This window comes from Myodes glareolus, chromosome 2, assembly GCF_982192425.1.
Source record: "Myodes glareolus chromosome 2, mMyoGla1.1, whole genome shotgun sequence".
In the NCBI taxonomy this organism is placed as follows: domain Eukaryota; kingdom Metazoa; phylum Chordata; class Mammalia; order Rodentia; family Cricetidae; genus Myodes; species Myodes glareolus.
Window position 1 is genome coordinate 2,425,214 of NC_142027.1, and position 13,027 is coordinate 2,438,240.

The 13,027-nt window shown below is 46.1% G+C and overlaps 1 protein-coding gene across 4 annotated transcripts in view; it reads left to right on the forward strand.

Annotated features, from left to right (window-relative positions):
- Fam3b (FAM3 metabolism regulating signaling molecule B) overlaps window positions 1–9,953 on the forward strand; it is a 39,740-nt gene extending 29,787 nt beyond the window's left edge. For 3 of the 4 annotated variants that reach the window (XM_048422657.2, XM_048422660.2, XM_085685858.1), the window contains exons 4-8: window positions 2,506–2,564; window positions 4,494–4,544; window positions 5,108–5,195; window positions 6,116–6,248; window positions 9,820–9,953. In XM_048422657.2, coding sequence (XP_048278614.1) covers window positions 2,506–2,564; window positions 4,494–4,544; window positions 5,108–5,195; window positions 6,116–6,248; window positions 9,820–9,909 — 421 coding nt within the window. In that variant the 3' untranslated portion in view covers window positions 9,910–9,953. The remainder of the gene's footprint in view (window positions 1–2,505; window positions 2,565–4,493; window positions 4,545–5,107; window positions 5,196–6,115; window positions 6,249–9,819) is intronic. The other variant, XM_048422658.2, reaches the window with a different exon arrangement.
- Window positions 9,954–13,027: the final 3,074 nt, after the last annotated feature.

Consider the following 13,027-nt stretch of genomic DNA (forward strand, 5'->3'; position numbering starts at 1 on the left):
TACTAAGCCAATACTAGTGGCAGATCTTCACAGTGTATAAGAGCATTGTCTCACAGCAGCCCACAGACTTCTTTCCTCTCTCTATGCTTTACTGTGAACAGAACTATTTCATGTCGCCACTGGTCTGTTTTACTGTGTCTAATCTGTCTGTAAACCCAACCACTGTCTACTGGTTTTACATTATCGTGTTATATTAGTTTTTAAGCGCTTTCTTTTTCCCAAGTGAGCTTCTGATTGAAATTTTCTGTTTTTTTTCCAACCTTTTTGCAAGCTGTTATCTTGAAGTTCAGCTGGCTAGCTTACTGGAGCCTATGAGTGTACCAATGTTGTCTCCTGTGTTCTGCTGGATCCTTTGGCTCCTGCTTTTGTTGACTTCGTTCTTCATGTGTCAAGCTTCTTCTGACAGTGTGCTAGGCAGTACATCTGAGAATTTCTTTAAAAATAGCAGCAAGAGACACACATTAATCAGTTTTACTTCGCATAATGAATACCAGAAGGTGGATGACTTGTGTAGAAAAGAACGCTGTCTCATAACTCAGAGGGCCAAGAACATGGCCCTGCCTCCTAGCCAGTGGCTTCACAATAGCTAGAATAGACACAGAGATTGCATGATCAGAAGCAAGTCAGAGGCAGACAGCAACCAGGTTTGCCCTTTTACAATGAACTGTTCTCTGAGGAAAATAACATACTAGAAGAACGTTTGTCCCTCTGAGGGTAGTTGGCCCTCCTCCAGGGTTTCCACAGCCTCCTCCAGCATCTCAGCATCACATGCTGGGATCCAAGCTCCCAACACAGGAACTGGCAGGGGGCATCCCCAGCTACAGCTGAAGCACAGCAAGGTGGGAATTTCTGTCTTCTTTTCTCATTTGCTGTTCCCAGGACCTGGAGCTATTGGCAGATCAGGGTGACTCGAACACATTTTAAATGTCATCATTTTCTTGGTTACCCAGTTCAACAAAATCCTGTCTAATGGCCACAAATTCTGTTTTTTTGTCTTCTTTCTTCAACCCTTTGTGTCTCTAATGCAGTAAGATCTGAGAGATTAGATGTGGCCTTCAATTTGCCTTCAGACTTTTGTCCCTAAGGCCCTCATGGTTGTCAAAAGTGCTCTTGTCTTCTCCAGGTTCTGTTGAGCTGTGAATGTTCCTGCAAGAGCAAAGCTCTCCTTCAGTGTTAGACTTACCTCTGGAATGTCAGTCATCAGTCAGCTGTTAGCTTGGGAAGTTCTGGGCTACATTTCGGAGCTCTTTTATCCCAGCAGATCTTTTATGCTTATTTGTTTGTTTGTTTGTTTGTTTGTTATTTTCAAGACAGGGTTTCTCTGTGTAATGGCCCTGATTGTCCTTGAACTCACTTTGTAGACCAAGCTGGCCTTGAACACACAGAGGTTCACCTGCCTCTGCTGGAATTCAAGACATGTGCCATTACCACCTTCCAGCAAATCTTTTTGAAATGTGTTCCTCCTCATCTCCTGTTTCCTGTAGGGGTTATGGCTATCCAATTTTTTACTATTGAGAATGGAAGTCCTTCCTTGCCTCTTTTGGGGCTCTTGTGGACTATTCTCTATCTAACACTGAGAAAGCACTAGGCCTCGTGGCTCCTCCAGGCCTTCAGTTAAACATGGCAGAGACAGAATATTAAAGCGCCTGTTGCCCACCGTATAGCTCTAACATGAAAGGCAAACTCCAGATTCTTTCTATGATTATACTGAGTCATTGATGCTAACCTCGCAAAGGTCCAGAATATGCACATAATTGTAAACATACAACACATGTGGACACCTGCACATGTGCGAACAGACACAATACATGTATGCATCATGCATAAATATGCACACATACAACTTGTACATATACCACACACATACAAAATTAATGAACATGTGCATAGATATGGGTACATGCAGACATACCATACTTACATCCTGCTGTTCATAACTGCCTTTACCTCGAGCTCCAGGGTATCCTACACCATCTTCTGACACCCTCAACCACTGCACTTGTGTGTACAAACTATACACCTATTAAAATAAAAATATCTTAAAAAGAAAAGCAAAAATGAAATGATGTAATATAAAGTGCTTATTAAGGAGATACTCTGGATTCTACTTGGTGGGTGATGCAGGCAAAGCCTGTGGGTCTCAAGGGAGAAGGAAGCAGAGACTTGAGGAATCCCAACTTGGAATGGAGTTGCCTTCCTCCCTCAAGTCTGTGAGACCAGGCATGACTTCTCAGGGGCTAAAGAGGGAAGAACTGGTGAATAGCCTTCCTGTCTGGATTATAAGATGAAACTTTGAGGCACCCAGGAACTGGATCTGAATCTTGCAGGTGTGTAGAGCGAAGGTGGGGTGGTTTGGGGAGCACTCCGGATTGGGGAGCATTCACTCTGGAGAGGGTTACCGATGTCCTGGGCACAGAAGGCCTGTTGATCAGGGCTGCTGTTGAGGGAGGACTCCTCTCCCAGCTTATGTAGGAGCTCTTTGACTGACTCCCGCTCTCTTTTTAGGCTGTTAGGAGAGAAGACGGGGAACGTGGCAAGAGGGATAAACATTGCTATCGTCAACTGTAAGTGGAGTATGTTTCTCAGAAATTCCCTCAAAGTCTGAACTAGGATTTCTGTAGAGACCTGCTGTTTCTTCTTTTAAAAGTCAGTGTGTGTATGTGTATGTGTGTTTGTGTAATAGGATTCTCACAGAGACCTGCTGTTTCTTCTTTTAAAAGTCTGTGTATGTGTGTGTGTGTGTGTGTAATAGGATTTCCATAGAGACCTTGATGTTTCTTCTTTTAAAAGTCTGTGTGTCTGTGACATAAATGCATCCACACTCATATGAGTGTGGGCACACGAGTATCACAGTGTATGTAGAGGTTAGAGAACAACCTCAGATGTTAAGCCCTTACCTCACCCTTTCTTTGAGATCTCTTCTCTGGGTCTCTGTTTTGTCACGGTGCACACCAGACTAGCTGGACCATGATTCTCCACCTCATCTCCACACGATACACAGGTTTGTGACAGCTTTACATGAGTTCTTGGAATTTGGACTCAGTTCCTCATATGTTGTAGGCGAGACAATTGTTTGTTCCCAACTGCTCAGCCCTGAAATAATCACAAAAAAACTATATTATTTAAAACACTACTTGGCCAATGACTCTAGAGTATTTCTGGTTAACTCATATCCTAAGCTAACCTATCTCCATTAACCTTGTATCGCCACATGGCTGTGGCTTACTGGGTAAAGTTCCAGCATCTCTCCTCAATGGGGACTACATGGTTTCTCACTGACTTCACCCTTCTTTCTCCCAGCATTCAGTTTAGTTTTCCCCACCTAGCTCTACTCTGCCCTAAGGCCTAAGAGAGTTTCTTTATTAACCAGTGGCATTTATAGCATACAAAGGGGAATCCCACATCATATATGTTTGCAAGACAAGCATTTTATCCACTGAGCCATCTCCCCAGGTCAATACCATGGTTTTTCAGCGTGTTTGCTCATATCTGTGTCTACACTGTAATGAATTCTAAAATGATATGATTATTCAAAACTCTTATTTTACAAGCTATTTATGTTCCAACAACAACAAAATAACCCAAAACCAAATTTAAAAGAGACTTTGTAATTGAGGAAGGGCAGGTGGAGAGGACACAGTGAAGCTCAGATCCACACAGACCCTGGTTCCCTTTGCTCTTGGCTCCTGGGGACCGGGTAAAGGGTAATAATATTGACCAGTACTCTATGATTGCTGTGGGCCGTGGGAACCTGTGCAGGTGCATCAGCCTCCTCTGGTCAGATAACCTCTCAGGACACCTAGTGGGAAGTGGAAAGGTCTGGGGGCCTCTGGTGGTTCAGGGGGAAGAAGAGGAGCATTGAGCTCCCAAGACTGACACAGATCAGAGTCCTAGAGAAGTGGCCAGGCACCTCCTCCCTGATGGAGGTGCTCCTTGGAGACCAGCCTATTGCTGTAAGCTTCCCTGGGAGAAGTCAAAGAAACTCTTATTCACCCCAAATAAGGAAGGAGCAGATGGGCTAGATAAGGAGTCCAATAGGCCTAGTCTGGTGACATAAATGAATTTATTAGGGCTGTTCACTAGAGCCAGGATGTCTCACAGACGGCCTTGCCACAGCCACTTCCCAATCCTCTGCCTACCAAAGTTCTATTTTATATAAAGGTTTCCAGGCTACAGAGTTAAGCAAACCTGGTTCAGAGCGCCACCTCGTGTTGAAGAGGCAGTGGTGACTTCACGCCAAGCTCAAGTTCCCTGTCTCTGTGTACTGGGACCTTGCTCTTACCACAGGAAAGGTGGCATGCAGCCCATGGAAAGGACAGCCTGTTTTGCTGCAGGTTGACACATGAAGTCACTCTGGCCAAGATTCAGAAGAATTATGCCACCACACAGTCCCTTTCCAGGCTGGGGACCACTCTAGAGTCACTTAGTGCTAGGGCTGCCAGGGGACCCTGGTCCCATGAACTTTCCCCTAAAATCATTTCTTCTGCTTTCAGATGAGACTGGGAAGGTGATAGCAACAAAGTTCTTTGACATGTATGAAGGTGGTAAGAAAACTTGTTCGATTAAAATTAAGGCTAAACTGTGTAGACCCCATAGAGAGACAGAAACAGAGAGGTTTTTTTTTTTTTTATTTTTTGGCCTGTTTTTATTGACTGTAGATTCTGTTGCATTTCTGAGCACCATGCTCCAGGACATCAGTTTTGGGGACTGATCTTTTATCTCTAATAGCAGAGGTGGTTGCTGGGTGCTTGCAAAAACTGGGGTTGGTGGCAGGTTTGGCTAATTACAGCTTCAGGGTTTAATTTATTCAGGCCTTTCCACTCTGTATGGATTGCCTTGTTTCTATCTTTGGATTTATGTTTGCTATACCCTGAGTATCTGTTGCAAATTGTTGTTGTCCCCAGGGCTTCTCCAAGTTAGCGTCCCATGGAACCCCTAACATCAGTCCTGAGGAAGCAGCCAAACATGATTGTACACCTGCGACCAGTCTTGGAAGCAGGGGACTGAGAGTGGGTAGATAGCGGAGGGGGGAAGGAATTCCACAGCCAGGATGGGAACCTCATCCTCTGAAAAAATCCTGAACTACTGTCTGACTTTGACCCTGCAGATAACTCTGAGCCAATGGCCAAGTTCATTCAGAGTGCCCCTTCGAAGTCCCTGCTGTTCATGGTGACCCATGATGATGGGAGCTCCCGGTGAGTGGATGCAGTTATTCCCAGGTGACAAGAGCAGCCAGTCAGGAGGAGGGCAAAGGCCCCTGGGTCCAAGGGACGAAATGGCCATGACAAATGCCAGAAACCCCTCCCGCATCCGCAGTAAGACACATTTCTATTCATGCGTGCACACACATGCATACACATGCTGTGCAAACACTTTCATTCACATGCTCACACTCAGTGCCTATGTGCACACACACAATTGTTCACTAGGAGTACTTATGTAAGCCATTCACTCTCCAAGTGCATCCCACTAGTTCAGAGAACATGTATAGATGTAGAACTCCTTGCTTAGGAAGTGAACTTGTTTAGGAGTACCTGGGCCTCTTGTCCCTCTCCTTCTGCACCATTCCCCTGCTTTTGGAGCATGGAAAAGGAAACTTTTGCTATTTGCTTTCATCTTCCAGCTACTTGTTCTGGCCTTACTGTGTGGAAGGAGGGCCATAGGGATGGGAATGATGCTGGCTGAGTGGGAGAATATGACAGAACAGTGAAACATTGTGATCTTTCACAACTGTAAGGTTACTGGGCTCTAAGTGAAGTGCAAAAGGCTCCTGGATGTGGCCATATGCCCACTAGTAGGGTTACATGGTCCACTGGCACATGTTGTCCTAGAGGTGAAACCCTGGGCTGTAGGGAGTCAGGCCAGTTTCATTTCCAAGACAAGCAATGAGACACAACCAGGACATCCAGACAACAGCCAGATAGACCCCAACAACTCTTTCACTCACACACACTTATACACACATACTCTTACACTCACACATACACACTCACAGTCACTCACACCTATACTTACATATACATATACACACATATACACACCCTCACACACTTACACACATACACACACAAACCCCTCCACAGCAGGCCTTCTCATGCTTTCTCTTTTGTCCCAGATTAAAGGCCCAAGCAAAGGATGTTATAGAAGCTCTTGGAAGCAAAGAAATCAAGAACATGAAATTCAGGTCAAGCTGGGTGTTTGTTGCCGCAAAGGGTTTTGAGCTCCCTTCAGAAATCGAAAGAGAAAAAGTGAGTGTCTTTCCCCATTTCTTCTCAGACAGGGCTCTGGTGTGTGAAGGGTGTCCCATCAACAGTCACTCCCACACAGCACTGGTCAGCCAATCCCTTTAGTTCCATCCCATCTTCTGGTTTCACTACAGACTGCAAATTGGTTCCAGTTACTGGTAGTGACTGTTCTGTTTGGGCAGGAGGCTAGCCTTCTTTAGTCCCTCCTCTGGGGATTGCAATCATACCATGGATGGGGGCTGAGAGGATTGCCTAAGGTGGTTATATGTGAACTACTTGCAATAGAGTAGGTGCCAAATATGCCCTGGACAGGAAGACTTTGACTGATTGCCTTCCCTTGGAGGAGTCAGCTGTGGCTTGATGCGTAGTTTGTCAAAGAGAGCAAAGTGAGTGACATTCTGACTGAGCACCGTGTCTTCTGTGAACACCCCGGCTGATGGGTGGTGCTACATAGCCGTGCGAAGTCGATGCCTCTGTGAACCATCACACTGACCGTTTTCAATAGATGTAAATGAGTCTGAAGTCTATGGCCATACCACCCTGAATGCGCCTGATCTCGTCTGCAGAGGAGATGGACTGAACCATGAAGGCCCACAGCTCTGATAAGGCCATCTTTCCACCTCGCTAGCTAGCGTTCTAAGAAGTCAGAGCTCCACCTATCTCCATGGTCACACCAGGTCACATCTAATTCAGCTTGAGGCTTTGCTCCCACTGCCTGGAATCATGGTTTAAAGAAGACAGTGACAACCAGGAGCAGCTGGGCCTCCTTTTGGAGCATGGCCTCTCCTGGGAAAAGGGGGTGACAGCCAGGCCACTGTTACTAGCTCCAGAGATCTTGGAACTTCTTAAATAGCCCCTGCTCTGAAACTGAGCAACCTGGAGGCCATGGCCAGTTAAAGCGTGTTTTCTCTGTGACTCCATTAGCCTGCACACAGAAAGCCAGCCCTGCAGAGAAGGCACTTCTTACCCTGATGTGTCTGAAGACCTGTAGGCAGTAGAGGCCTCACAATCACCTTCAAAGGGAGAAGACTCTGCCTGGCAGCTCCCTAGACCCACAGGGGTTGAGGGGAGACAGGCATGAGACAAGGGACAAGGAGGGCCTCAGGGCTAGGTTTGTTGGGGTCATGTGGTTTTGAACAGGCAGTGGTTTTCCTGTCAGTCCATCCTTTGATACCAGCAGCTGTTTGGTGGGGAGACACCTTGCTTGCCTTGGATTCTGGGGCCCACTTTGAGAGTGTGAACTCAGGATTCCCTTCACCCCAAATGACCCATAGCACAGATAGATATCTCCTTGGGCTGTGTGGCCTTTGGCAAGCTACTTCACCTCTCTGTGCCTCTGATCCTCACTAGTGGAAAGGGGATAAGGACACACCAAAGCAGGCTCCTAATTTCAAAACCTACTCCAAAGCTGCAGTCATCAGAACTGCATGGCACTCAGAAGACAGGTGTAGGTTGGGTGAGGAGAGCTAGGGTTCCCTCAGACCTGACCAGATGATTTTACCTAGTGAGCCAAGACCAGCTCCTCAGGGGTGAATAGTTTCTTCAATAAAGTGTTCAGGGAAAACCAAATATCACATAGGGAGAAAATGGATTTGGATCCCCAACATGGCAATATACAACAATGCAGGACTGACCAACCACCTAAATGTGGCAGAGATAAAATTGTCAAGGTCTCTCAGCAGGACAGCAAAATGGGCAGAAATCTCTGGTTTGTCATCCTGAGCTTAGCAGTTGCTTCCGGAGGAGCACAGAGTTACAGCCAAAGGAAAGATAAATGTTCAGTTTCAAAATTACGAAGTTTTCTGTTCCAAAGGACACATGAAGAAAGAAAGAAAGAAGCAAGGCAGGGTGGCACATACTTGTCATCTCAGTGCTTGGGAGGTGGGGTAGGACAGTCAGGAGTTCAAGGCCACCTTGGCTACCTGTGAGTTCAGGGCCAGCCTGGTCCTCCCAAACACCAACAATAAATTGAGGAGAAGACCCACAGAACAATTTTAAGAGAAAATGTTTGCAAACAACAGAATTGTGTCCAAAGTATATAAATAACTCTTACAACTTAATGATTAAAAAGATAACTCAATTGAAAAATGGCCAAAACCTCTGAAGATACGCTTCTTCAAAGAGTATGTGCACACGGACTGGTAATACACGTGAGGAAAGATGCTTAGTAGCCCGCGGCCTCAGATCGTGGTGAGATGGAGCGTCCAGCTCACTGTGGCGGTTGTAGTCATAACTTGCAGCAAGACAGGTAAGTATTGAAGGGAGTGTAGAAAAATTAGAATTCTCACAAGGCTGGGAGAGATGCAAATGATGGAGACTCCTTGAGGCACATTCTGGCAGTTTCTTCAAAATGAAAGAGACAGCCTAGGAAGCTTCTTGAAGAGTGAAAGTGTGCCTTCACTCGGAAACTAGGGCACAGCTTTATGCAGAGTAGCTCTTCCTCCCAGCAATAGGTCAGTGTCAACATGGGTAGCCATAGAAGGAAGCGCTCTTCAGCCATGTGCAGAACTGAAACTCTGACATAAGCAATTTTCTTGAAAATGTTGTGGTGAGTAACACAAAAATCAAAAATTACATATTGTATGATTTCATTGTTATGCAGAATTTCTAGAATAAGCAGATCCAACGGGACAGGAAGTAGGTTCGTGGCTGCTTGGGGTGGGGAAGGATAGCAGGACTGCAGAGTATGTGACTCCTCATTCCGGTGATGAGAATGATTTATTGATTGGAGTGACAGTTGCACATTGGGAATGTGCTAAAAATGGTTGAGTTGCTGAAACTCAACTTCAGCAGGTAAGTTTCATGGTATATGAATTACATCTCTGTAATGCTGTGGTGTGAGAAAAGGCGCTAGGCAGTGAGGAATTGAAAATATAGAGTCACAAAGCCCACTCCAGCGAGAACGCATACTTGCTGAGCAACAGGCACTAATGACTCCGAAAACTGCATGTGTGGGATCTGGAGTCCAGAGTCCTGTTCCCACCCGTGACAGGTATACCTATGTGCTGTCCCTACAGCAACACTCACCAAATGCACATTTAAATGGATCAAAATGAAATAGAATCTGCAGCCCAGTTCATATTTCAGTAGCTGCTTCTTACAGGCTCTTAGCCACGCTACTAAGCCCTGCTGCAGATCACAGAAGGGCCTCATCCTTTGGGAAAGTTCTAGAGCTGCATTTAAATATTATTGAGAGACACACTGAGGCTGGGGTGTGGTAGTTCAGACCTATAATCTCAGTACTTGGAAGGCAGAGGCAGGAGGATCACTGTGAGTTTCAGACTATAGAATAAGACCCCATTATCCAAAGAAACTGACAAAAGGAAAAGAAGGAAGGGAAGAGAAAGGGATGGAAGGAGGGAAGCCAGGAAGTAAGTAAAGAAGAAATGACAGAAAGAATGCATGGAATAAAGAAGGGGCAGGGATACAAAGAAGAATTCTAACCTCAACCTCGGTTTGAGAAAATGCCACTATGAGACTTCTGTTCACATGACTTTGCTCACAATAGACACAGACACAGTAGTTTTTGATGAGCTTAGTGGATAAATGGCACTCTTTTCTTCCCCTCACTTAGATCAACCACTCGGATCAATCCAAGAACAGATACTCGGGCTGGCCAGCAGAGATCCAGATTGAAGGATGCATACCCAAAGGGCTGGGATAGCAGTGCTTGGACCTCAATAAATGCGTTTTGTACAGATACACACAGCTGGAATGTCCCAGGAGTCTGGTCCCTTGAAGTCCAGATTGGAGAGGAAGTGTTGATTTGGATTTGAAGTTTGTTGTAAACCAACAAGACATTGTTACACTGATTCTTACACTGATGTTATCATATTTCTGTTTGCATAGCAGATGTATTCTCAAGCTGGGAAAGCAAGCAGAAGGGAGTCATTATGGGGGAAAAATGGATGTAGTGCTGAAAGAAGCAAAACTCCTTGTTGGTTACTGAGAGTGTTATACTTGTGTATAAACCAGGCTACTTGCTGCGGGAGCTCCTCTGGCCAGTAGCCTTTAAGAGACCACCCCAGCACTCTTCAGAGGCCCTTTATTCCATTCTCACTCAGAACACCCTTGTTTCCAGCATTTATCTTCTGGGGACTGAATGAGGCCTTAGCCAACATCCCTGGTCACCTCACATTTCGCTCTTAAATTTCCCCATAGGGTATGGATTTATTTGCTACCAACTCTGCCTCTGTGCAGGGCACTAGTTGGCAAGGAGGGAGGCTGGCACTGTGCCTTTGCCATGAACCTACTCTCAGGAGGACAGTCATATATCCGAGTCTCTGAGAGATTCCTTCCTAAGATATAGTCAGTCAGATGGCAAGTGTGGACAGGTTAAGAATGAAGTCACTAGGACAATTTGTCACTAGCTAGAATCTGCTCAGACCTCCTTTCTGTGCCTTGCCACCAGAGAAGCCACTTCTGCCCTCCATATGTGCACATATAGATGAATATACTTATATACACAGTACAATATGTATACAAAAGCATAACCATGAATCAGTTGGGTTAAGAGTATTGGAAGAAGATACCTTACTTTGATCTGTGGCCTCACCACAGTATGTAATGCGCATGTGCACACACGCACTCACATACACTCATGCGCACCCCCCACACACACAAATGCTGCAACAATAAATATAACTGAGAACACCTGGCACCCTGAAACCCAGCATCCTTGATATACCAATCCACCCCAGTCTCTTGGCATACAGGTGCATTGATTCTCCCTGGGATGCATGGGACACGAACACCCAGCAGCCTGCATCCTTCCTATCCAATGCAGAAACTGGAAGAAAGCAGAAATTCAGAAAGTTTCTGCCCTGCTCCTGCCTGAGCATGTGTTGCCCCTCCCCCATTCACCCAGACATGCCAGGCTAGCTCCACAGAGGATACATCAGCTCCTCTGTAGGACACAGCCACACGGTCATGGCAGGAGATGAGCCTCCGTTCGTACAGAGGTCAGTGAGTATTTAGGAACTATAAATAACCCAGTGACCACGGAGCATCAAGAAATCTTCTGGCTTCAGAGCACAGGCTCCTCAGGAAGTGCAATCTCTGCAGTGGCCCTTGCAGATCACAGGAGGGATCTTGACCTAGGCTTGACTGTAGGCACAGTTGCTTTCCTACAAATTCCTAGGCTGAAGTCTTGAATCCCAGTGCCTCAGAATGTGATATTCCTGCAAGCAGGACTACCATAGACATAACTAGTTAGGACTTGGATATGCTGGAATGGGGTCAGTTCTTTCCTCATGACTGCTGACCTCATAAGCAGGGACAGTTTGGGCACAGACCTGTATGTTGAGTACCATGTGAAGACAGGCAGAATTCCGGTGATACTTCTACAAGCAGGGGATGCTTATATGTGTCAGTGACTGTCAGAAGATGGGGGAACCCTGTACCTGATTCTAGCTTCAGGATCTCAGTGACAGCACAGCTATGCTGCCTCAGTCTTGGGCCTGATGCCTCTTACTGTTAGATCACCAATCTCTTGGACTCAGATAAGCCCAAGCATAATTGGCTAGACCCCTTTGGGCTTGAAACTTCTTGGTACTTGTATTAATGACCTGTCTCATTGCTGTGACAAAATTACTAACAAAAGCAATATAAGAATTTGGATTTCAGGTCCAGGAATACAGTCCATCGTGACAAGGAAGTCAAGACAGTTGGGAGTTGAGGCAGCTGGCCACATTGCATTCATAGTCAGAATGCAGAGAGATGACCACCAGTGTACCTCTCACTATCTCGTTTTCGTTCAGTTTGGAATACTAGCCCAGGGAATGGTATCAGCCATATTCTAGGTATGCCTTCCTTCCCCAATTTACTTAGTCTAGACCCTCCCTCACAGACATGTCCAGAGGTTTGTCTTCTAGGTTATTACAGGTCTAACCAAGTTGACAATCATTGTTAACCATAACAATACCCATATTCCTTCAGGGATAGAAAGAAGAATATGCATTCCCATCGGTTCTCCTGATGTGGCATGCTGACGCCCTCTGATTGTAAGGGGACAGGCCCGGGGCATTCCTAGCCAGGCAGGGTCCAGGTCTTTGGCTCGATGATACCCAGCCCTTTATCCCCTCTCCATGGCAGCTCTCTCTTCCTCGCCCTCTGTCCCTCCCTACAGACCTCGCTGCAGGGAAGGAAACTCAGCAAGCATTGAGCTGCACTCATGTTAGATCAAGTTGGTGCCCTGCTCTCAGCTGCATCTGTGTTATGATAAATGTCACTGATGCGTTGGGATGAATGTCATCAGTGCCCCGGGACTGAGAAGCGTCTTGTGACTTTGGGGGCTTGGAGCACCTGCTCTTACAACACTGTTTCTGCTGCTCACCTGGTGAGCTTGGAACCCCTCAGAGGATAAAGAACTGGGCCATACCTTCTGGTGTAGCCTCGGCTGGAAGATTCCTTTCCTTAAGTTTATATCTTGTACCTTTACTGTCCTTTTAGTACACTGACTAAAACTGAGAGCTGTAGGCAGCACAAAATCTCCTGTGCTTTTGTTTGTTTTTCCATTGGAGGGCTGGATTTACTGGCCTTGGCTTGGATCTGTCTGCAGCACATTTCAGCAGGTTCTATCATTTGGATCTTACGGATCTTCCAAAGGTTTGGGTAGTGGACCACAGAGGCTGCTGTTGTCACAGTCCTCCCTGGGAGTCCTCCCAGGACACGCTGATTGATGACTCAGGTTTGTTGCTGCAGCCAGAACCTTGGGGTTCATTCCTTACTGTTTGTTGGTGATGGGGTTCACAAATCAGACAGAGACATGACGGAAGGGGGAA